Source organism: Octopus sinensis, linkage group LG28 (genome assembly GCF_006345805.1).
Source record: "Octopus sinensis linkage group LG28, ASM634580v1, whole genome shotgun sequence".
NCBI lineage: Eukaryota > Metazoa > Mollusca > Cephalopoda > Octopoda > Octopodidae > Octopus > Octopus sinensis.
Window position 1 is genome coordinate 12016432 of NC_043024.1, and position 27500 is coordinate 12043931.

At 41.5% G+C, this 27500-nt stretch overlaps 1 protein-coding gene across 1 annotated transcript in view; it reads left to right on the forward strand.

Annotated features, from left to right (window-relative positions):
• LOC115225735 (mucin-12-like) overlaps positions 1-27500 on the forward strand; it is an 86895-nt gene that overhangs the window by 43960 nt on the left and 15435 nt on the right. The window contains exons 27-34 of the mRNA XM_029796670.1: positions 1163-1304; positions 3966-15723; positions 18099-18359; positions 19395-19441; positions 21902-22066; positions 24208-24375; positions 25653-25914; positions 26582-26628. Of these exons, the coding sequence (XP_029652530.1) occupies positions 1163-1304; positions 3966-15723; positions 18099-18359; positions 19395-19441; positions 21902-22066; positions 24208-24375; positions 25653-25914; positions 26582-26628 (12850 nt within the window). The remainder of the gene's footprint in view (positions 1-1162; positions 1305-3965; positions 15724-18098; positions 18360-19394; positions 19442-21901; positions 22067-24207; positions 24376-25652; positions 25915-26581; positions 26629-27500) is intronic.

A 27500-nucleotide genomic window follows, 5' to 3' on the forward strand; every position in this document is an offset into this window, starting at 1 on the left:
ATCAGTGTTTGTCTCCATTTTGGATTAAAATGTTTTAATCCAAAATTGAGACAAACGCTGATGTACCATGTGATAGGCTTCAGAATTGTTGAGGAAAGTGGGAGGAAGTAGGAGGAAACTTATCAAATATAAACAAAGTAGTAGTATAGTATAGAAAGCAAAAATTATTTTCCATTTAACTGTTAGTTTTGTTTAATTTTGTAAAGGAATATATTTTACGGTTTATTATCGTTTATATTTTGGGGGTGTCAAAATCTTTTAAATGCTTAGGGTCCCTATGGATCTTAGTCCTGCTCTGGTGGTTTATGAAGGGCCTGGACAGTGGGTACCGTATGGCTGAGAGCTGGGAGAAACGTTATCATGCCGGGCGAAATGCTTAGCAGTCTTTCGTCTGCCGTTACGTTCTGAGTTCAAATTCCGCCGTGGTCGACTTTGCCTTTCATTCTTTCGGGGTCGATTAAATAAGTACCAGTTACGCACTGGGGTCGATATAATCGACTTAATCCGTTCGTCTGTCCTTGTTTGTCCCTTCTGTGTGTAGCCCCTTGTGGGCAGTAAAGAAATATGAGAATGACAGGGGCAATGAATGAACTGGGAATAAAGGAGCCAAGAGCATAGACCATTATAGTAGTGGTAGAATAGGCAGAGAGCGGACACAGTACATTTGTGCACCTGGCATTGGAGTACATTGGTGAGCAACTCAATGTCAGTCACTCAGGATGTATGTGTATGTGTGTGTGTGTTTGTGTGTGTGTGTTTGTATGTGTGTGTGTTTGTGTGTGTGTTTGTTTGTGTGTTTGTGTGTGTGTGTGTATGTGTGTGTGTGTGTGTTTGTGTGTGTGTGTGTGTTTGTGTGTGTTTGTTTGTTTGTGTGTGTGTGTTTGTGTGTGTGTGTGTCTGTGTGTGTGTATGTTTCTGTGTGTGCGTGTGTTTGTGTGTGTATGTGTATGTTTGTATGTGTGTGTGTGTGTGTGTGTGTGTGTGTGTATGTGTGTGTGTGTGTGTGTGTTAGAAGTGAAACTGTTGCAGATACGAATATAGGACTCCATTGTGGTTCCTCCCAAGATCTTTGTAGAGGATTAATTTTTGTTGCAGATGAAGAATTTTCCAGACTGTTCTTTGATGATATTCGAATGTTTCATAAGAATTTTGATATTTTCAGCAATTCTCTGCTACCGATTCTGTTCATTTCCCATCTGGTTTCCAAGCCCATCGCATACAAATATACATAACCAATAGACTTGATGCTAGTAAAAGTGTGAAACTTTTATTGGATATCCGTGGCTGCTTCGAGCCATTGTTTCGTAAGTAACAAACTAAATCTCTGCCCATGCTACAGCTGCCCTGATGTGTTGTTCAAGTCTCATGTTTTGCGTTACCACACCTTATTACTTCTAACTGTCGTCAACTAATTTGTTTCTCAATTTTCCATAAAAATACAATTACATATTTTTGTCACTGAGTTTCCTAGTTTTTGATTGGTTCTCAGTTTTTCTGTCATGTGACGTGGTTTTCTTGTTTTGCCTTCCTGTTATCTTGTTGTCTTCTTGTTGTTTTGGTATCAGTATTTCCTTGTCCATTATTTTGTGTTGTAATCATATTTTAGTGACATTTGGACATTTGTCGTTCGTGCTTTCTGCTTTAAATATCTTCTCTTAACTTGACTATGTGTTTCTTGTTTCCATTTGAAATAATGTCTCAATTCATTTTCTGAATGTTTTTACTAATCTACACCTACAAGTATATATCTGAGACTCCCTTCGGTCATGACACAGACCATGGGATTGCACCTAGAAAGACCTAGAAAGTTACCCTCCCAGGCACAAGTCCTGGCAAGGTTGTTTATGGAAGACCAATAGTCGCTCATGCATACCGGCCTCCTCTCTTCACGCCACTGATGTTATCCAAGGGAAAAGCAAAGGGGCCTATACAGCTTGGCACCTGTGACGTCGCAACACATTTCTACAGCTGAGTGAACTGGAGCAATGTGAAATAAAGTGTCTTGCTCAAGAACACAGCACGCAGCCCGGTCCGGGATTTGAACTCACAACCTTGTGATCGTAACCCTCCCAGGCACAAGTCCGTGTGGTTGGTAAGCAAGCTACTTGCCACACAGCCACTCCTATGCCTACGAAAATATTTTGACAAATTAAATTTAAATGTTGAAGTGAATCTAACACCTGCAGGGCTGGACCCAGAAGTGTTATAACAACTTCATATGACATGACTAGTTAGAAGCAGAAGCTGGTACAGGTAGAAGAGCTAGCAAGCAGAGTGATACAGAAAAAGGGGTGCTTGGATGAAGTGGGTATCAGACCATGGAGCAGAATGTCATCTGGTAGAACATGGAATTGGAACCCACTAAAGATCAAGTTCTTGATACGGGAGTTCTATAAGGTACTCCTCGGCCCAACCAACCTAATTATGAGGCAGAGTGAAAACTCCTCTATATCCCCGGTGTTCTAAAACAGACCCTTAAACACTTCCTAGGCAGCTGCTCCAAGGCACTGAATGAGGAATGCTTTCACAAGAGATATGATCAAACACATGACCATCGTTAAAGCCATCAGAAGAGAACAGCAAAAATGTCCACAATTTAGCAGAAAGACAACCTCTGTTAAAAAAGGAGAGGGACCAAAAACAAGACCCAAGAATATCTCCAGTGGTTTGCTTCCCACAACACATGACTAGGTGATGGACGTTGTTCTGGAGAAGCAGCTGAAATCTCGGTTGCCTATCACCCAGACCTTGTTAAAACCAGATATGATCTTACTTTCATGGACTACAAGGCAGCTAACCCTATCGGAGTTAATTGACTCCTGGGAAGAAGGGTTGGGAGGGGCATAAAAACGGTTGGACTACTTGTTGGATCAATGTAAGGAAGACCATCTTTCTTCCATGCATTCTTCACATTCAGTAATCATTTTCAGAAGCATTTTTACACCTCTTTCTTTTCAGAAACACCAGGAACAAATGTAACAACTCAATCTGCCCCATTAAGCATTCCCCGCTGCTCATCTTCCAAGGCCCACCACTCCCTCCAACACTCTTCTAACAACAGCACTATTTAGCTCCTGTAATCATACAACAACATAATCTATACAAACGTGGGTGGGGTGAGGTTGAAAAGTTCTGGCTTTGGGTAAAAGAAAATACAGAAGGATCAGTTAACTATGATGTTATCCAACATATTCCCCTTTCAGATTCACACACTTATTGCAGTGGTCCTTCAGTTTTTCTAAGCCCTGTTAAAGAACTCGGAAGTTTGGGCCCCTAACCAAGCATTTCGTGACACCCTTAAAGCCAAGAACTTTTCTGCCCCCACCTCATATATATATATATTATACATACATATGAGGGGTGTTGCAAAGTTCCTGGTTTTGGGTAAAAGCAAATACAAGAGGATCAGTTAATTATGATTTTATTCAACATATTCCCCTCTCAGATTCACACACTTATTGCAACGGTCCTTCAGTTTTTCTAGGACCTTTAAAAGAACTCAGAAGGTTGAGCCCCCAACCAGGCCCTTTTCACAATACCCTTAAAGCCAGGAACTTTACAGCACCCACCTCATATTTCATCCCCTTTGAGCCATAAGTTACCTTTTCCTCTCCCCTCAAACTGCTTCCATTAGCATTCACCCCACACTCCCAATATTGTCCCTTCCTGATTCTTAACAGCTCAGCCATGAAGTAGAACATCCGTGGCTATCTTTTATTTGTTTCAGTCATTTGACTGTAGCCATACTGGGGCACCACCTTGATATATTTATTGTTTTGACTTCGTGTTTTAACTTTTTGTTTTTTCTATGAATTAACGATCTCTTAATATGGCGCTTACGAATAATTCTGTGTTAAACAGGAATTAACGAAACGTTGCAATATTTTACACCCCACAGATACAAGAAAAGATATGGACAACTCTGCTTCAGCAACTAATATTTACAGTATTTATGCTTATTTCAGGGTTTACATCTTCCAGGGCTTTCACTACAAGAGAACTGACCACTCCAGCAAAAGGACAAACATATGAAGTCTTTATACCCACTTCTGAGTTTCCAGCTAAAGGCCACCCGTCTACAGTATCTCTGCCTACTGTAGCATCAACGACCGAAGAACTGACCACTCCAACAACAGGTCATTCATCTACCATGTCTACATCATCTTCTGGATCAACAACTGAAGTGAACACCTTATCTTCTGGACACACATCTACAGTATCTGCAATATCTTCTGGATCAACAACTGAAGTGACCACTCCATCTTCTGGACACACATCTACTGTGTCTGCAATATCTTCTGGGTCTTCAACTACAACTGAAGTGACCACTCCATCTATAGGACACACATCTACAGTATCTGTACCATCTTCTGGATCAACAACTGAAGTGACCACTCCATCTACTGGACACACATCTACAGTATATGCACCATCTTCTGGGTCTTCAACTACAACTGAAGTGACCACTCCATCTAAAGGACACACATCTACAGTATCTGTACCATCTTCTGGATCAACAACTGAAGTGACCACTCCATCTACTGGACATTCATCTACAGTATCTGTACCATCTTCTGGATCATCAACTGAAGTGACCACTCCATCTACTGGCCATTCATCTACAGTATCTGTACCATCTTCTGGATCATCAACTGAAGTGACCACTCCATCTACTGGACATTCATCTACAGTATCTGTATCATCTTCTGGATCATCAACTGAAGTGACCACTCCATCTACTGGACATTCATCTACTGTGTCTGCAATATCTTCTGGATCATCAACTGAAGTGACCACTCCTTCTACTGGACATTCATCTACAGTATCTGTACCATCTTCTGGATCATCAACTGAAGTGACCACTCCATCTACTGGACATTCATCTACAGTATCTGTATCATCTTCTGGATCATCAACTGAAGTGACCACTCCATCTACTGGACATTCATCTACTGTGTCTGCAATATCTTCTGGATCATCAACTGAAGTGACCACTCCTTCTACTGGACATTCATCTACAGTATCTGTACCATCTTCTGGATCATCAACTGAAGTGACCACTCCATCTACTGGACATTCATCTACAGTATCTGTACCATCTTCTGGATCATCAACTGAAGTGACCAGTCAATCTTCTGGACATTCATCTACAGTATCTGTACCATCTTCTGGATCATCAACTGAAGTGACCACTCCATCTAAAGGACATACATCTACTGTGTCTGCAATATCTTCTGGATCATCAACTGAAGTGACCTCTCCATCTTCTGGACACACATCTACAGTATCCGTACCATCTTCAGGATCATCAACTGAAGTGACCACTCCATCTTCTGGACACACATCTACAGTATCTGTACCATCTTCTGGATCAACAACTGAAGTGACCACTCAATCTAAAGGACATACATCTACTGTGTCTGCAATATCTTCTGGATCAACAACTGAAGTGACCACTCCATCTTCTGGACATGCATCTACTGTGTCTGCAATATCTTCTGGGTCTCCAACTACAACTGAAGTGACCACTCCAGCTAAAGGACAAACCTCTGCAATTTATATACCCACTGCTACGACTACAATTAGTGCAGAGCAGACCACAGCATCTGAAGGACAAACTTCCAGAGTTCCTGTGTCTGGTCTTGTTGTAACTCCAACTGAAAATTTGGAACAGTCCACTCCAGGTAAAGGCCAAACATCTACAGCATCTGTACCATCTTCTGGATCAACAATGAAAGGGGAAGTGACCACTCCAGGAAGTGGACATCCATCTACCATGTCGGTACTATCTTCTGGATCAACAATGAAAGGTGAAGTGACCACTCCAGGTAGTGGACATCCATCTACCATGTCACCACCATCTTCTGGATCAACAATGAAAGAAGTGACCACTCCAGGTAGTGGACATACATCTACCATGTCGCCACCATCTTCTGGATCAACAACTGAAGGCAGAGTGACCACTCCAGGTAGTGGAAATCCATCTACCATGTCGCCACCATCTTCTGGATCAACACTGAAAGGTGAAGTGACAACTCCAGGTAGTGGACATCCATCTACCATGTCGCCACCATCTTCTGGATCAACTGAAGTGGGAATGACCACTCCATCTAAAGGACAAACATCTACAGTATCTATACCATATTCTGGATCAACAAGAAAGGGTGCGATGACCACTCCAGCTAGTGGACATCCATCTACCATGTCGGTACCATCTTCCGGCTCAATAACTGAAGGCGGAGTGACCACTCCCGCAACAGGACATTCATCTACTGTGTCTGTACAATCTCCTGGCTCTACAAGAAAAGGGGAACTGACCACTCCACCTTTAAAGCATACGTCCACAATATCTGCACAATCTTCAGAAACTACAACTAACAAGGAATTGATCACTCCACCTAAAGGAGAGCCATCTACTGTGTCTGTAACATCTTCTGGATCAACAACTACAAGAGAAATGAGCACTTCAAACGGAGAAACATCAACAGCAAAAGAGGAACTGACCACTCCAGCTAAAGGACAAACCTCTGCAATTTATATACCCACTTCGAAGACTACAATTAGTGCAGAGCAGACCACAGCTTCAGAAAGACAGACTTCCAGAGTTCCTGTGTCTGGTCTTGTTGTAACTCCAACTGAAAATTTGGAACAGTCCACTCTAGGTAAAGGCCAAACCTCAACAGCATCTGTACCATCTTCTGGATCAACAATGAAAGGCGAAGTGACCACTCCAGCTAGTGGACATCCATCTACCATGTCGCCACCATCTTCTGGATCAACAACTGAAGGTAGAGTGACCACTCCAGGTAGTGGACATCCATCTAGCATGTCTCAACCATCTTCTGGATCAACAATAAAAGGTGAAGTGACCACTCCAGGTAGTGGACATCCATCTACCATGTCGCCCCCATCTTCTGGATCAACAGTAAAAGGTGAAGTGACCACTCCAGGTAGTGGACATCCATCTACCATGTCGCCCTCATCTTCTGGATCAACAATAAAAGGTGAAGTGACCACTCCAAGTAGTGGACATCCATCTTCTGGATCAACTGAAGTGAGAATGACCACTCCATCTAAAGGACAAACATCTACAGTATCTATACCATATTCTGGATCAACAAGAAAGGGTGCGATGACCACTCCAGCTAGTGGACATCCATCTACCATGTCGGTACCATCTTCCGGTTCAATAACTGAAGGCGGAGTGACCACTCCAGCAACTGGACATTCATCTACTGTGTCTGTACAATCTCCTGGCTCTACAAGAAAAGGGGAACTGACCACTCCACCTTTAGAGCATACGTCCACAATATCTGCAAAATCTTCAGAAACTACAACTAAGAAGGAAATGGTCACTCCACCTAAAGGAGAGCCATCTACTGTGTCTGTAACATCTTCTGGATCAACAGCTACAAGAGAAATGAGCACTTCAAACGGAGAAATATCAACAGCAAAAGAGGAACTGACCACTCCAGCTAAAGGACAAACCTCTGCAATTTATATACCCACTTCGAAGACTACAATTAGTGCAGAGCAGACCACAGCATCTGAAGGACAAACTTCCAGAGTTCCTGTATCTGGTCTTGTTGTAACACCAACTGAAAATTTCGAATTGACCACTCCAGGTAAAGGCCAAACATCAACAGCATCTGTACCATTTTCTGGATCAACAGAAAAAGGTGAAATGACCACTCCAGCTAGTGGACATCCATCTACCATGTCGCCACCATCTTCTGGATCAACAGAAAAAGGCGAAGTGACCACTCCAGGTAGTGGAAATCCATCTACCATGTCGCCACCATCTTCTGGATCAACAATAAAAGGTGAAGTGACCACTCCATCTACAGGGTACAAATCTACAGTATCTCTTTTGCCTTCAAGTTCTACTCATGAAGGACTGACCACTCCATCAGAAGAGCATGTATCTACAATGTCTACACACACGACACTTTCTAGAATAGAAGAGGGCGAGACCACCCCTCTGCCAGGTGGTTCATCCACAGTGCCTCAAGGAATAAAAAGTACGGTATCTGTACTTCCCAGTGGATCTACTGCAGTAAAATCTTCTACACACCCGGCTGAAGGACATGTATCTACATCAATGCCATCATCCTCTGTTTATCCTTCTGGTGTTACTGAACGCGAGTTAACCGTTCCAGTCAGTGGTAAGACAAGCACTTTGGCAACAGGGCATATATCTACAAGCTTTGCACCTAATTCTAAGTCCTCAACCGCTATTACACGAACAAAACCAAGCACACCAGCTAAAGGATCCACTTCTACAGAATCTGCACTGATTTCAGGATCTCCAACAACAGGAGAAGCAATCACTTCAGCAAAAGGACATTTCTCTACAGGATCTGCAACTTCTTCAAGAGCTACTACAAAAGAGGGACTGACCACTCCTGCAACAGGACATTCGTCTACAGTGACTGTACAATCTTCTGGAACTACAATGAAAAGGGAATTGACGACTGCAGGTAAAGGGCACTCATCCACAGTACCAGTTCAATCTTCAGGATCAACAATAAAAGGCGAATTGACCACTCTAGCAAAAATAGGCTCATCTACATCAAGTGTGTCATCTGGTTTAACAACAGAAGGTAAACTGACCAATCAACCTACGGGACATTTTTCTACAGAATCTGAATATACTTCAGAATCAACAACAAGAGGGGAACAAAGCAGTCCACCTGCAGGACAGGCATCTACAACATATGTAATATCTTCCAGATCATCAACTAAAATGGGACTGACCACTCCAGCTAAAGGTCAAACCTCTGCAATTTATATACCCACCTCGAAGACTACAATTGCTGCAGAGCAGACCACAGCATCTGAAGGACAAACTTCCAGAGTTCCTGTGTCTGGTCTTGTTGTAACTCCAACTGAAAATTTGGAACAGTCCACTCCTGGTAAAGGCCAAACATCTACAGCATCTGTACCATCTTCTGGATCAACAAAAAAAGGTGAAGTGACCACTCCAGGTAGTGGACATCCATCAACCATGTCTCCACCACCTTCTGGATCAACTGAAGTTGGAATGACCACTCCATCTAAAGGACAAACATCTACAGTATCTGTACCATCTTCTGGATCAACACGGAAAGGTGAAGTGACCACTCCAGCTAGTGGACATCCATCTACCATGTCGCACCCATCTTCTGGATCAACAATAAAAGGTGAAGTGACCACTCCAGCTAGTGGACATCCATCTACCAGGTCACCACCATCTTCTGGATCAACAACTGAAGGCGGAAGGACCACCCCAGGTAGTGGACATCCAACAACCATGTCGGCACAATCTCCTGGATCAACTGAAGTTGGAATGACCACTCAATCTAAAGGACAAACATCTACAGTATCTATACCATCTTCTGGATCAACAATAAAAGGTGAAGTGACCACTCCAGCTAGTGGACATCCATCTACCATGTCGCACCCATCTTCTGGATCAACAATAAAAGGTGAAGTGACCACTCTAGCTAGTGGACATCCATCTACCATGTCGCCACCATCTTCCAGATCAACAACTGAAGGCAGAGTGACTACTCCAGGTAGTGGACATCCGTCAACCATGTCGCCACCATCATCTGGATCAACAAAGAAACTGACCACTCCACCTTTAGAGCATACGTCAAAAATATCTACACAATCTTCAGAAACTACAACTAAGAAGGAACTGCTCACTCCACCTAAAGGACAGCCATCTACTGTGTCTGTAACATCTTCTGGATCAACAACCACAAGAGAAATGAGCACTTCAAACGGAGAAACATCCTCTGCATCAACGGCAAAACAGGAACTGACCACTCCAGCTAAAGGACAAACCTCTGCAATTTATATACCCACTACAAAGACTACAATTAGTGCAGAGCAGACCACAGCATCTGAAGGACAAACATCCAGAGTTCCTGTGTCTGGTCTTGTTGTAACACCAACTGAAAATTTGAAACAGTCCACTCCAGGTAAAGGCCAAACATCAACAGCATCTATAACATCTTCTGGATCAACAATGAAAGGTGAAGTGACCACTCCAGGTAGTGGACATCCATCTACCATGTCACCACCATCTTCTGGATCAACAACAAAAGGTGAAATGACCACTCCAGGTAGTGGACATTCATCTACCATGTCGCCACCATCTTCAGGATCAACAATAAAAGGAGAAATGACCACTCCAGGTAGTGGACATCCATCTACCATGTCACCACCATCTTCTGGATCAACAACAAAAGGTGAAATGACCACTCCAGGTAGTGGACATCCATCTACCATGTCGCCACCATCTTCTGGATCAACTGAAGTGGGAATGACCACTCCATCTAAAGGACAAACATCTACAGTATCTATACCATCTTCTGGATCAACAAGAAAAAGTGCGATGACCACTCCAGCTAGTGGACATCCATCTACCATGCCGGTACTATCTTCCGGTTCAATAACTGAAGGCGGAGTGACCACTCCAGCTATAGAGCATACGTCCACAATATCTACACAATCTTCAGAAACTACAACCAAGAAGGAACTAGTCACCCCGCCTAAAGGACAGCCATCTACTGTGTCTGTAACATCTTCTGGATCAACAACTACAAGAGAAATGAGCACTTCAAACGGAGAATCATCAACAGCAAAGGAGGAAATGACCACTCCAGCTAAAGGACAAACCTCTGCAATTTATATACCCACTTCTAAGTCTACAATTAGTGCAGAGCAGACCACAGCATCTGAAGGACAAACTTCCAGAGTTCCTGTATCTGGTCTTGTTGTAACTCCAACTGAAAATTTGGAACAGTCCACTCCAGGTAAAGGCCAAACCTCAACTGCATCTGTACCATCTTCTGGATCAACAATGAAAGGCGAAGTGACCACTCCAGGTAGTGGACATCCAACGACCATGTCGCCACCAGCTTCTGGTTCAACTGAAGTTGGAATGACCACTCCATCTAAAGGACAAACATCTACAGTATCTGTACCATCATCTGGATCAACAATGAAAGGCGAAGTGACCACTCCAGGCAGTGGACATCCATCTACCATGTCGCCCCCATCTTCTGGATCAACAAAAAAAGGTGAAGTGACCACTCCAGGTAGTGGACATCCATCTACCATGTCGCCCCCATCTTCTGGATCAACAATGAAAGGCGAAGTGACCACTCCAGGTAGTGGACATCCATCTACCATGTCGCCCCCATCTTCTGGATCAACAATAAAAGGTGAAGTGACCACTCCAGCTAGTGGACATCCATCTACCATGTCGCCACCATCTTCTGGATCAACTAAAAAAGGTGAAATGACCACTCCAGGTATAGAGCATACGCCCACAGTATCTGCACAATCTTCAGAAACTACAACTAAGAAGGAACTGGTCACTCCACCTAAAGGAGAGCCATCTACTGTGTCTGTAACATCTTCTGGATCAACAACTACAAGAGAAATGAGCACTTCAAACGGAGAAGCATCCTCTGCATCAACAGCAAAAGAGGAACTGACCACTCCAGCTAAAGGACAAACCTCTGCAATTTATATACCCACTTCGAAGACTACAATTAGTGCAGAGCAGACCACAGCATCTGAAGGACAAACTTCCAGAGTCCCTGTGTCTGGTCTTGTAACACCAACCGAAAATTTGGAACAATCCACTCCAGGTAAAGGCCAAACCTCAACGGCATCTGTACCATCTTCTGGATCAACAATGAAAGGCGAAGTGACCACTCCAGGTAGTGGACATCCATCTACCATGTCACCCCCATCTTCAGGATCAACAACTGAAGGCAGATTGACCACTCCAGGTAGTGGAAATCCATCTACCATGTCGCACCCATCTTCTGGGTCAACAATAAAAGGTGAAGTGACCACTCCAGGTAGTGGACATGCATCTACCATGTCGCCACCATCTTCTGGATCAACAACTGAAGGCAGATTGACCACTCCAGGTAGTGGACAGCCATCTACTGCGTCTGTAACATCTTCTGGATCAATAACTACAAGAGAAATGAGCACTTCAAACGGAGAAACATCCTCTGCATCAACGGCAAAACAGGAACTGACCACTCCAGCTAAAGGACAAACCTCTGCAATTTATATACCCACTACAAAGACTACAATTAGTGCAGAGCAGACCACAGCATCTGAAGGACAAACTTCCAGAGTCCCTGTGTCTGGTCTTGTTGTAACTCCAACTGAAAATTTGGAACAGTCCACTCCAGGTAAAGGCCAAACCTCAACAGCATCTGTACCATCTTCTGGATCAACAATGAAAGGTGAAGTGACCACTCCAGGAAGTGGACATCCATCTACCATGTCCCCACCATCTTCTGGATCAACAATGAAAGGCGAAGTGACCACTCCAGGTAGTGGACATCCATCTACCATGTCACCACCATCTTCTGGATCAACAATAAAAGGTGAAGTGACCACTCCAGGTAGTGAACATCCATCTACCATGTCACCACCATCTTCTGGATCAACAATGAAAGGCGAAGTGACCACTCCAGGTAGTGGACATCCATCTACCATTTCGGTACCATCTTCTGGATCAACAATAAAAGGTGAGGTGATCACTCCAGGTAGTGGACATCCATCTACCATGTCACTCCCATCTTCTGGATCAACAACTGAAGGCAGATTGACCACTCCAGGTAGTGGACATCCATCTACCATGTCGCCCCCATCTTCTGGATCAACAATAAAAGGTGAAGTGACAACTCCAGGTAGTGGACATCCATCTACCATGTCACCCCCATCTTCTGGATCAACAATGAAAGGTGAAGTGACAACTCCAGGTAGTGGCAATCCATCTACCATGTCGCCCCCATCTTCTGGATCAACAATAAAAGGTGAAGTGACCACTCCAGGTAGTGGACATCCATCTACCATGTCGGTACTATCTTCCGGTTCAATAACTGAAGGCGGAGTGACCACTCCAGCTATAGAGCATACGTCCACAGTATCTGCACAATCTTCAGAAACTACAACTAAGAAGGAACTGGTCACTCCACCTAAAGGACAGCCATCTACTGTGTCTGTAACATCTTCTGGATCAACAACTACAAGAGAAATGAGCACTTCAAACGGAGAAGCATCAACAGCAAAAAAGGGATTGACCACGCCAGCTAAAGGACAAACCTCTGCAATTTATATACCCACTTCGAAGACTACAATTAGTGCAGAGCAGACCACAGCATCTGAAGGACAAACTTCCAGAGTCTCTGTGTCTGGTCTTGTAACACCAGCTGAAAATTTGGAACAGTCCACTCCAGGTAAAGGCCAAACCTCAACTGCATCTGTACCATCTTCTGGATCAACAATGAAAGGCGAAGTGACCACTCCAGGTAGTGGAAATCCATCTACCATGTCGCCACCATCTTCTGGATCAACAATGAAAGGTGAAGTGACATCTCCAGGTAGTGGACATCCATCTACCATGTCGCCACCATCTTCTGGATCAACACCTGAAGGCAGATTGACCACACCAGGTAGTGGACAGCCATCTACTGTGTCTGTAACATCTTCTGGATCAACAACTACAAGAGAAATGAGCACTTCAAACGGAGAAACTTCAACAGCAAAAGAGGAAATGACCACTCCAGCTAAAGGACAAACCTCTGCAATTTATATACCCACTTCTAAGACTACAATTAGTGCAGAGAAGACCACAGCTTCTGAAGGACAAACTTCCAGAGTTCCTGTGTCTGGTCTTGTTGTAACTCCAACTGAAAATTTGGAACAGTCCACTCCAGGTAAAGGCCAAACCTCAACAGCATCTGTACCATCTTCTGGATCAACAATGAAAGGCGAAGTGACCACTCCAGGTAGTGGACATCCATCTACCATGTCACCACCATCTTCTGGATCAACAATGAAAGGCGAAGTGACCACTCCAGGTAGTGGACATCCATCTACCATGTCGCCCCCATCTTCTGGATCAACAACTGAAGGCAGAGTGACTACTCCAGGTAGTGGAAATCCATCTACCATGTCGCCACCATCTTCTCGATCAACAATGAAAGGTGAAGTGACCACTCCAGGTAGTGGACATCCATCTACAGTGTCTGTACCACCTTCTGGATCAACAATGAAAGGTGAAGTGACCTCTCCAGCTAGTGGAAATCCATCTACCATGTCGCCACCATCTTCTGGATCAACAATAAAAGGTGAAATGACCACTCCAGGTAGTGGACATCCATCTACCATGTCGCCACCATCTTCTGGATCAACTGAAGGGGGAATGACCACTCCATCTAAAGGACAAACATCTACAGTATCTATACCATATTCTGGATCAACAAGAAAGGGTGCGATGACCACTCCAGCTAGTGGACATCCATCTACCATGTCGGTACTATCTTCTGGTTCAATAACCGAAGGCGGAGTGACCACTCCAGCTATAGAGCATACGTCCACAATATCTACACAATCTTCAGAAACTACAACTAAGAAGGAACTGGTGACTCCACCTAAAGGACAGCCATCTACTGTGTCTGTAACATCTTCTGGATCAACAACTACAAGAGAAATGAGCACTTCAAACGGAGAAACATCAACAGCAAAAGAGGAAATGACCACTCCAGCTAAAGGACAAACTTCTGCAATTTATATACCCACTTCTAAGACAATTAGTGCAGAGCAGACCACAGCATCTGAAGGACAAACTTCCAGAGTTCCTGTATCTGCTCTTGTTGTAACTCCAACTGAAAATTTGGAACAGTCCACTCCAGGTAAAGGCCAAACCTCAACAGCATCTGTACCATCTTCTGGATCAACAATGAAAGGCGAAGTGACCACTCCAGGTAGTGGACATCCATCTACCATGTCGCCACCATCTTCTGGATCAACTGAAGTTGGAGTGACCACTCCATCTAAAGGACAAACATCTACAGTATCTGTACCACCTTCTGGATCAACAATAAAAGGTGAAGTGACCACTCCAGGTAGTGGTAATCCATCTACCATGTCACCACCATCTTCTGGATCAACAATGAAAGAAGTGACCACTCCAGGTAGTGGACATCCATCTACCATGTCGCCCCCATCTTCTGGATTAACAATAAAAGGTGAAATGACCACTCCATCTAAAGGACAAACATCTACAGTATCCGTACCATATACTGGATCAACAACGAAAGGTGAAACAACCAGTGCAGCTAATGCACAATCTTCAAAGTCTACAGTTGAAGGCCAACTGACCACTCCAGGTAAAGGAACAGAATCTACACTATCTGTACCATCTTCAGGATCAACAACTAAAGGTGAAATGACCACACCAGGTACAGGGACTCTATCTACTGTATCTACTTTATCTTCTGGATCAACTACAATGGAAAGTAAAGTGACCACTCCAGCTAAAGCACAACCATCTACAATGTCTGCGTCTTCTTCTAAACTTACTTTTAGTGAAGAAGAATCCACAGCACCTGAAGGACAAACTTCATCAACCTCCACGTCTGTTCGTAGTGTATCACCAGGTGAAATTCTGGAACGAAGCACAGTATCTAAAGGAGGTGTATCTACAGTATTTGTACCTACTAATCAAGGCACATCAAGTGCTGTCGGTCTGACCACTCCAGCTAAAGGAAAGCCTTCCACTGTTAACATACCTCCTACCAAAGTTACCGTTAATGAGATTATGACCACTGCATCTACTTCAGACTTTTGGAGCTTGTGGACGTCTTGGTCTGACTGTTCTGTAAAATGCGGCGAAGGAATTCAAAGACGTAACAGGTATGGCGCTTTAGATTTTATTTCATTTTATTCAAATCATTTTTATTTTCTCTGAGTTTCCCCAACATGTCTTCACACAAAATACTTTCTAGCAGACCGTTTTATTGGTGCTGCTCATTCATCGATTCCTCTTTCATCCAGCCACCCATTTCACTCCACACATTGCATACATCCACCATATTTTATCTCCCTAACATCTGTAAACCAGCCCCCAACTCTTCTGACCTTGTTGTTGCCCTCTGCAACTTTCCCACTGAATATATCTCCAAATACATAAACAAAGGCTTCTCGATATATATATAGGCACGTAAAAAGCACCCACTACACTCACGGAGTGGTTGGCGTTAGGAAGGGCATCCAGCTGTAGAAACATTGCCAGATCAGACTGGAGCCTGGTGCAGCCTTCTGGCTTCCCAGATCCCCGGTCGAACCGTCCAACCCATGCTAGCATGGAGAACGGACGTTAAACGATGATGATGATGATGATGATGATGATGATATATATATATATATATGTCCTGAATTTGTGTAAATGTGTATAGAATAATACATCAGTTGAATAAAGTTACAACATGGTCTGGTTTTCACGTTTTCTATTATTGTATTTAACCCTTTCGATACCAACCCACTTTAAACTGTTTCTGGCTCTGAGTACAAATGTCTTGTTTGCATAAGTTCTGAATTAAAATCTTCCACCAAACCTTAGTCACAATTTATGTTCCTAACACTAGCTTAATGATAACTAAGTTATTTTACTAAATTCTTTGTTATATTTAAAATTAATTGAAAGAAACACAGAGCATATCAACAGAAATATGGTAACAAAGGGGTTAAAATATATAATAGAGAAACAATTCTTAACCCTTTTGATACCAGCCTGGCTTAAACCACTTCTGGCTCTGTAGAACAAATGTCTTGTTTTCATAAGTTCTGAATTAAAATCTTCCACCAAACCTCAGCCACAATTTATGTTCCTAACACTAGCTTAATGATAACTAAGTTATTTTACTAAATTCTTTGTTATATTTAAAATAATTGAAAGAAACTCAGAGCATCTTAACAGAAATATGGTAACAAAAGGGTTAAAATATATAATAGAGAAACAATTCTTAACCCTTTCGATACCAAACCGGCTGAAACCACCTCTGGTTCTGTAGTACAAATGTTTTGTTTTCAAAGTTCTGAATTAAAATCTTCCACCAAACCTTAGTCACAATTTATGTTCCTAACACTAGCTTAATGATAACAAAGTTATTTTACTAAATTCTTTATTATATTTAAAATTAATTGAAAGAAACACAGAGCATCTCAACAGAAATATGGTAACAAAAGGGTTAAAATATATAATAGAGAAACAATTCTTAACCCTTTTGAAACCAACCTGCTTGAAACCTACTCTGGCTCTGTAGTACAAATGTCTTGTTTTCATAAGTTTTGAATTAAAATCTTCCACCAAACCTCAGCCACAATTTATGTTCCTAAAACTAGATGAATGATAACTAAGTTATTTTACTGAATTCTTTGTTATATTTAAAATAATTGAAAGAAACGGAGTATCTCAAAATAAATACAGTAACGAAAGGGTTGAACAAATTTTTTTACAAAGTTGGAGTGTGTTAAACATTAGAAAAATATTTTGTAATGTTCATAAGGTTCAATTTAGCGCTTTCATACGTTCATAGTAATCATCAGATTTCAAAATGTATTCAACTGACAGGTAAGGTCTTGACAGCTTATACATATATGTGTGTGTGTGTGAGGAGGGGAATGTGTGTATAATATATACACATATATATTTGTACCATAGTCTAATAAAGGGGCATATAAGCCCTCGACAGAAAAAATACATATAATATACATATATATATATATATATATGTGTGTGTGTGTGTGTGTGTGTGTGTGTGTGTGCGTGTATAATACACATATGTATACAATTATATATCTTTATATATAAAACTGTAGTTGTGTGTGTGTCTGTCTACTCCGATTTAGATTCCTAACTACTCCCACATTTTGCGGTGCAGTTTAACCAAAAACTTATAGTCGTCATTCATATCAAGCCCTTCTGGGTATTAGCGCGCGTCTACGATGAGTCTTACAATTAAAAAAAAATTACCATCATTTTTCCGCATTTTTAATCCATTTTTGCTCGATTTATATAAGGGAAGTAACTCTATAAAAATGCTTATATAGTTATTTCCCTTACAAACCCGAGCAACGCCGGGTGATACTGCTAGTATATATGTATATATGCTTATATATTGTATATATATGTATATATTGTTCCCTCTGTGTTTAGCCCCTTGTGGGTAGTAAAGAAATATATATGTATATATGCACACGCACATAAATTTTTTTCCTTTGCCTTTCAGGACTTGTATTTACGTTTCGGATACGACGGATGTGCGTGGTTGCCATGGGAAAAACCTGGAACTGAAATATTGCACCAGGAAGGAGTGTGTGTGTATATTCACTGCTGATACATTCAGGAAAGAATTTGGTTATGATGATTTCAATCCCTTCGGCTGGATTGAAAAAGATGGGAAACCAGGGAAGACATCCGAGGAGGAAGTTGTTTATTTTAACGACAAAATAGAACAAGGGGTTATTGTAAATATTGACTGCAACAATTGGTAAGTGAAAACTCCCTCTCTCTCTCTCTGTCATACACTACTTATGTATCCCTCTCTCTGTAGGCCCTAGATTTCACATTTCCTCACTCTCAGTTCTTATTCCTTCCTCTCTATATAATATACACATGCACACACACACACACACAATATATATATATACATATATATATATATATACTCTTTTACTCTCTTTTACTTGTTTTAATCATTTGACTGTGGCCATGCTGGAGCACCGCCTTTTTAGTCGAGCAAATCGACCCCAGGACTTATTCTTTGTAAGCCTAGTTCTTATTCTATCGGTCTCTTTTGTCGGTTACGACGACGAGGGTTCCAGTTGATCCAATCAACAGGACACCCAGCTCGTGAAATTAACGTGCAAGTGGTTGAGCATTCCACAGTTACGTGTGCCCTTAATGTAGTTCTTGAAGAGATTCAGCGGGACAAGGCTGGCCCTTTGAAATACAAATACAACAGAAATAGGAAGAAAGAGTGAGAGGAAATCGTGGCGAAAGAGTACAGCAGGGTTCACCGCCAACCCCTGCCGGAGCGTCGTAAAGTTTTAGGTGTTTTCGCTCAATAAACGCTCACAATGTCCAGTCTGGGAATCGAAACTGCGATTCTATGACCGTCAGTCCGCTGTTCTAACCACAGGACCATTGCACCTCCACTCACGCACTTATATATACAAACACACACATACACGAGAAAATTCGCTCAATAAACACTCACAATGTCCAGTCTGGGAATCGAAACTGCGATCCTATGATGGTGAGCCCGCTGCTTTAACCACTGGGCCATTGCGCCTCCACTCACGCACTTATATATACAAACACACACATACACGAGAAAATTCGCTCAATAAACACTCACAATGTCCAGTCTGGGAATCGAAACTGCGATCCTATGATGGTGAGCCCGCTGCTCTAACCACTGAGCCATTGCACCTCCATCCACGCTTTTATATATACAAACACACATACACACGAGAAAATATATAAAAATGGAAGTTGAAGTTTGATGCTTTTTTCTTTCCAGTACTTGCGCAAAAGGAGAAATAACTTGCACCAAAACCAGATGTACAGGTTCGTTTCTTATATCCCTTAATTATCGTGGCTATTTGATTTAAAATTACTGAATATTATTCAATTATATGTAATCTAGCTGGACCCCCATCTGCAAGGTCATGTGCTGTTTATCTTGATATAAGGTCAGAGAACAAAATTACTTTTTACCCCCACCTAGGTATATGGATGGGTTGGGGTGGCTAGTCCTTTTCATATTTAAATCTGTGAGTTTTTAGTTTGTCTTTGAGAAAGAAGGTCTCTCCAGGAGCAATATTCCATCTGAAACTTTTACCATATGGTCTCTCTATTCATCCTCTAATGTCAAACGAATCCACTGTACGCAATATATTTGTATCTGTTGGATATCATATATATTTATATGTACTATATACGATATGTCAAGTCACTTTCAAGTGCTACTGGTAACATGTAACCCAGTACAACTTGCTGCATGGTCGGGTCGTCGGCGACGAAACCAGCAACCCCACCAAGCTTACTTGGTGAGGAGGGTGTTTATTGGACATCCTGCGGAATGAAAAACAAAACCCGTCAAAGGGCAAAAGAACTCTTGAGAGTCAACGGTCATCCAATAAATGTCTTAAGGCTGTATCATGCGCGGGGACCTAGAAATAATCAGACTGAATACCCGATCGCGCGGTTAAACCATTGGGAGTGAAGGACTCCTAGCCTTTGTTAGGGTATCCTTCTAGGAGAAGGTAACTCAGGTAACTGGGATAACTCCGACATAAAACCTGCGGCTCAGTGGTTACCGATGGTGTTGACTTGTTCTTCTTTTCGGATTATGGCTGCTGTTGCTTAGTGATTGGGATTGACTCAGTGCACAGCCTTTCCTCACTTTAAAAAAAATCTTCTTGCACAGGCATTTCATGATAACAACATTGTTTATGATTGTTGATGGTGCTGTGAGTCTCAACTGAATGGCTGGCTGTAGCCTTAAAAAGCAAATAAAAGAAACAGTTAAGCTTCGTGCAATGGCCATACTCGATAACGAGGGGCAGCCATCATATCTTTATATATAAAAGTGAAGTTGTGTGTCTGTCTCCTACGATTTAGATTCCTAACTACTCCCACATTTTGCGGTGCAGTTTAACCAAAACCGGGTATCTTATAGTCGTGATTCATATCGAGCCCTTCTGGGTATTAGCGCGCGTCTGCGATGAGTCTACGATTTAAAATAAATTACCACCATTTTTTTCCATTTTAATGCATTTTTTCGCTATTATATAAGGGAAGTAACACTCTAAAAATGTCTACGATGAGTCAACGATTAAAAAAAATTTACCATCATTTTTTTCCCATTTTTAATGCATTTTTTTGCTATTTTTTGGCTATAACTCTCTAAAAATGCTTATATAGTTATTTCCCTTACAAACCCGAGCAACGCCGGGCGATACTGCTAGTACTATATATTTGGATATCCGGTATTTCCCTTTTTCCTCTTATACTCGTTCCGGTCATTGGATTCTTATATTTTCTCTCTTTTCATCCCCTAATATCAAATCTATATTCATTTCTAGCATTAGCACAGGGCCATAAATTGAATTACTATTGTTATTCTTCCTGGAGGCGCAATGACTCAGTGGTTAGGGCAGCGGACTCGCAGTTGGAGGATCGCGGTTTCGATTCCCAGACCAGGCGTTCTGTGTGTTTATTGAGTGAAAACACCAAAAAGTTCCACGCGGCTCCGGCAGGGGGTGGTGGCGACCCCTGTTGTACTCTTTCGTCCCAACTTTCTCTCACTCTCCTGTTTCTTGAATAACGCTACGATGGACTGGCGTCCCGTCCAGCTGTGGGGGTGGGGACACAAACGCAACAGAAACCAGGAAACCGGGCCCATGAGCCTGGCTAGGCTTGAAAAAGGCGCATAAATAAAATAATAATTGTTATTCTTCATATTAAATTTTTTAAGAAATAGTGAATATAATCCTACAAGCACTATGACCCGGCGTTGCCAGGTCTAGTGCTAGTCAAGGATATTTGGTCTTTCATGAAAATCCCTCTCTCTTGTCATTCACTTGGTCTAACTCGTTAATTATTCCCTGCATTTCTCAAATCAAAAAAGCGTGCACGATTGAAAGCCAAAACACGTGATAACACGTCTTCACAAAACACCAAAATGCGTAGAGTCATACAGACTGTCTGCAAATGCGCATGCGCATTCAACTGTCAAGGGTAAAATTATCTCCATCCAATCAAAAAACAGCTGGCCGTCTATTGGCGTATCTAGCTGTACGCATGCACCGCGTACAAATTTCTATGTTTTAGCGATTTTGAATGGATTTGCCCATAACTTATGGCCATAAGGGGTCGGTTTGTCGATTTTTTTAATGGCTTTCTGGGGTGACTGGGGAAATGAAAAGATCTTCACGACCCACCTCAGACAGTTTTGAAAGCCCATAGAAAATGCAAGCCTTTTACATGAAAAACTGTGGATTCTTTCTTTTGTCTAATTTCAAGAAACGGGTTGTAAATATGGCGAATGGACTGACTGGTCAACTTGTTCGAAAACCTGTGACAATGGAATCAAGAAACGACATAGAATTAAGTCCTTCCACACAGGATCTGAATCATGTACTGAAGCCACAGAGGAAATAGTCAACTGTAATATTAAAGTCTGCACCAGTAAGTAATAATTATTCTTGAAATCATTTTTTAGCGAGAGAAAAATAATTTTGTTTGAAAATATATTTTGTATTTTGTTTTTCATTTTTGGTTTAAATGTTTGATATATGCTATGAGGAGGCGCAATGATCCAGTGGTTAGGGCAGCGGACTCGCAGTCATAGGATCGCGGTTTCGATTCCCAGACTAGGCGTTGTGAGTGTTTATTGAGCGAAAACACCTAAAACTCCACGAGGCTCCGGCAGGGATGGTGGTGATCCCTGCTGTACTCTTTCACCACAACTTTCTCTCACTCTTACTTCCTGTTTCTGTTGTACCTGTATTTCAAAGGGCCGGCCTTGTCACTCTCTGTGTCACGCTGAATATCCCCGAGAACTACGTTAAGGGTACACGTGTCTGTGGAGTGCTCAGCCACTTACACGTTAATTTCACGAGCAGGCTGTTCCGTTGATTCGGATCAACCGGAACCCTCATCGTCGTAACTGACAGAGTGCTTCCATCCATATGCTATGAATTCAAAATAATGATTGCAGATTGATAAAATAACAACTTAATAATGAACAATTAGTTACAAAAGTAATTATTCTTGAAAGCATTTTTTAGCGAGAGAAAAATATTTTTGTGTGAAAATATATTTTGTATTTTGTTTCTTTCCTGTTTTTGTTTGTTCTTTTATTATTTTCCTTTTTTGTTTAAATGTTTGATATATGCTACGAATTCAAAATAATGATTGCAGATTGATAAAATAACAAATAAAATAATGAACAATTAGTTACAAAAGTACGAAATTTATTTATTGAAAGTATTCTACTTTAAAAAAAAATTTTTTTAATTCAACATGCTTTGAGGAGATCAAACCTAAAGCACAAATATGCAACACAACAACAGCCGTTCAAGAATTTGGACCTGGAGATCACCATTTCCAGCGACTTCGAGGACCACCTCCCAGTGGTGTCGGGCGTCAAGGAAGAGCCCTTGACTACAACAAGACGACTAAAGTTTTTTTCTCTTCTAAGGTCTAGGGTAACCCGCCCCTAAGCCCTAGACCATCACCTAATAACCCTTACCCGTCTTGTTGCTTAACAACAACAACAGCAGCAGCAGCAAAAGAAACCTTATAAGGTTCATGCTTTCAAACAGCCTGACTATAACTACTCCTATGGAGAAATTCTCTTTGAATCTACTTAGAAAACACTTTGTTCCATGGCAGGAATACTATAAAATCTTTAACCAAAAAAAAAAAAAAAAATACAGTAAAAATATCTCACTCAACCAAAGGTCCCAGCAATGTCATCACGCTTCAGGACCAGTTACTTCAACAGCCTGGGTTTCAGGGTCACACAGCTTTTTAATATTTTCCCAAAGAGCCTGAAGATCTTGCACAAAGTAGATGTAGCGGTTTTTAAATCAAAGCTGGACATCTTTCTGTCGAGAGTCCCAGATGAACCTACCTCACGGCAAGAGGTGCAAATGAGGATAGCTACATCAAACTCCATTCTTCACCAAGTGCCACATATTAGAGGAAGTTCTTTGTAATAACAGTGTAGTACAAAACGGCGGTGCATCAGCATGGCCGCAGCTCTGAGCTGAAACAAGAAAAACGAAAACGAAAATACGTATATATATATGTATATATATATATATATATATATATATATATATATATATATATATATATATATATATATATATATACATATATATGTGTGTGTGTGTGTGTGTGTGTATGTGTGTGTGTGTGTGTCTGGAAGATCCTGGAAGGAATTGTGCCAAATTTTGGCATTGTAAGCTACACCAATGCTAGAACGGGACATAGTGCCAAAGATCCCAGCAATGCCATCACGCTTCAGGGCAAGTTACTGCAACAGCCTGGGTTTCAAGGGCCCACAGCTTTTTAATATTCTCCCAAAGAGTCTGGGGAACTTGCACAGAGTAGATGTAGCGGTTTTTAAATCAAAGCTGGACCTCTTCCTGTCGAGAGTCCCAGATGAACGTACCTCACGGCAAGAGGTGCAAATGAGGGTAGCTACATCAAACTCCATTCTTCACCAAATGCCACATATTAGAGGAGGCTCTTCGTAATAACAGTGTTGCCATAAATCAATCTTTCTTCTTTTCTTTCTTTTTTTCACTTCTTTGTAGATAACTGGGTCCCATGGTCACCATGGAGCGTTTGCAGCACTAATGTAGCCTGCATGTCTGGGAAACAAATCAGAGCAAGGGAATGTGTCACCGAGAATGGACAGCTGCCAAGTTCAGGATGTGACGGAAGTAAATTACAAAGTAAAATATGTGAGAACGACTGCTCAGGTAAATGATAGTCATCATCATCAGCATCACCATCATTGTCATCCTCAGCATCATTCTCGTCGTCATCATCATCATCATCACCACAATGATAATGTTGTGCTTGTTACGTTCTGAGTTCAAACTTTACCGAGGTCGACTTTGCCTTTTATCCTTTAGGGGTCGATAAATTAAGTACCAGTTACGCACTGGGGTCGATATAATCGACTTAATCCGTTTGTCTGTCCTTGTTTGTCCCCTCTATGTTTAGCCCCTTGTGGATAGTAAAGAAATAGGTATTTCGTCTGCCGCTACGTTCTGAGTTCAAATTCCACCGAGGTCGACTTTGCCTTTCATCCTTTCGGGGTCGATTAAATAAGTACCAGTTACGAACTGGGGTCGATATAATCGACTTAATCCGTTTGTCTGTCCTTGTTTATCCCCTATGTGTGTAGCCCCTTGTGGGTTGTAAAGAAATAGGTACTTCGTCTGCCGCTACGTTCTGAGTTCAAACTCCGCCGAGGTCGACTTTGCCTTTTATCTTTTCGGGGTCGATTAAATAAGTACCAGTTACGCACTGGCGTCGACTTAATCCGTTTGTCTGTCCTTGTTTGTCCTCTTTGTGTTTAGCCCCTTGTGGGTAGTAAAGAAATAGATAATGTTGCGCTTGTTTATGGAGAGGCTGACCTGTGGTCACCAAAAACGTTCCTGCCATCAAGAAAATTTTACCAGATTTTTTGAAAGGCACATTGTATCCAAGAATGTCTTTGTCCTGTGCATTAACAATCCTGCCAAACACCACCCTGGGCTGGTACTTTATTGAACTCAGAAAAATAGCAAAAGTGGCTGAGACGGGATTTGAACTCTGAATGCAGAGAACGAATGCTCAAATGATTCTTGCAGGACTCAGTGAACATCGACACCTCGAACGCACATTGCGGCCACGGGATCCCATCGTTCCGGGGCCTCGTCCGGTCGAGAGGTGGTCACGACATGAAAACGCCGTCTGCCGTGGCCGTTGGCTGCGGCAGAGAGTTGGGAGTCGCAGGAAAGGGCGCTCGACGGGGAAGCCGCGGAAGGAACGGGAACTCCCTCATCTTTCGTTCTCGATCCTTCTACTTCCGGCCCGATTAGCGCATGCGCCGATGTAGCAACTGAATTTAAGCAGCAATTGAAGTTTATCACATCCTCTCTCCCCCAGATACACTACTCAGTGTAATTAATTACCCAGTGTCTGTAATTTACAACCACGTGTTTGTGTTAGTTTAAAAAATAAAACACACTTTATTTTTGTTTATTAGAAATTCCTGAATGTTCCGAAGGGAAAGTGTGGACAGAATGCAAAACCAAGAATAGAAACTGTCCTGTCACTTGTGCTGATGTCCGCTTGCCAAACAGTTGTGTGGAAACGGAAGAATGCGAACCCGGCTGTCGTTGCCCAGAAGGACAAGTTGAGTACAACAACGAATGTGTCAATGCTTCCAGTTGTCCATGTTTTGATGAGGATAGAAACATCCGATTGCCAGGGTTCGAAGTTCCCACTTCGAATGTGTGTCAGAAATGGTAAGTGAAGAATACAACAGTTTCATTGCAAAACCTCTGTTGGTGGATTTGATAAACAGAAACTAAAAGAATCCTGCCATGTTTATATATATAAAATCAAAATAAGCAACAAGAATGACTCTAGTAATTTGGTACAATTGTTTCGCACTACATCATTTTATTAAATGTTGTAAGTATTACAACAGATTTAAGATGGCTCATCAGCCAATTATAGATGTAGTGATGTAGTGCGAAACAATTGTACCAAAAAAACCGGAGTCATTCTTGTTGGTTATTTTGATTAAAATCACCCCACAAATTTTTATGGATAACACCATACAAAATTCTGGTGCATCTGAATTAAGTACCATATTCATTCGAATCTAAATTTTTACTGAATTTATATATATATAAACACACACACACACACACACACACACACACACACACACACACACACACACATATATATATATATATAACTAATTTAGAGACGAACCACCATTCCACAACTCAGTTCAGGGTCGATAAATTAAGTACCAGTTGTGTACTGGAGTCGATCTAATTGACTGTTCCCCTCCCCAAAAACTTCAGGCCTTGTGGCTAGAGTAGAAAAGAATATATAATATATCATATTAAATTTCCAAATTGTCTTTAAATTTCTTTAATTCTTCAATTTTCTTTTCAGCATATGCCAAGAAAATGGAATGATAGAGTGTACCAAACGAGAACAATGTAGGGACATAATTTCTTTATTTTTCTTTATTTTTAAATAATTACCCCTAAAAACAAAACAAAAAAACCCTAACACTTTTGTTACCATGTTCTGTTGAAATACGCTGCGTTTTGTATTAATTTTGTAAAAAAATAAAGAATTTAGTAAAGTAATTAATTATCATTAAATTAGTGTTTAGAAAATTAATGAACATGAAATTTTAATGACAATATTTTTGCTTTTATTTAGATCCACTTTAAAATAGGAAATTTGTATCATAACACCTGTTCAGTCACCTCACCAGGTGTGCTTTTATGACACCTCTAAACAGGTGGTTGAAAGCAATAACTCATTAACCTTTTCTTGTCTCAGGCCATATTTTTTCAAATACTCTTTGGAGTATTTTGGAAAAAGACGGACGGAATTAGTAAGAAAATTGAGAATACAAAGAACTGTGCCTCGCACGGTCGGTCCAGACATAAAAGGACGGAAATAATTACCAGAAGGAAAGCAACCGGCGGGTTAGGTCCCTAACCCGAAAAAATACTGGGATCTTTTCGGTTTGAACGGCAGTTTTTTCTAGCGATGTCATATGAAATTGTCACCCATAATCATGACCCTAGTATCGATCTATTGCATTTCAATCTGTTTTAGGGTTAGGGTTAGTTAGGGTTAGGGTTAGGGGTGGGGGAAGGGTATCTTTTTTTCTTCACAAATGTAAATAAACCCAATCTGTTTCTTAAACGAGGGACATATTCATACGACACAGAATGTTTTTTTACCTCAATAGATGTCACTGATTGGTTGAAATTTCAGAAATTGAAGAAAAAAAAAACAACAAATATCTTACAAACTATAGAATTTTCTCAATAAAGCCAAGAGAAAAAAGATG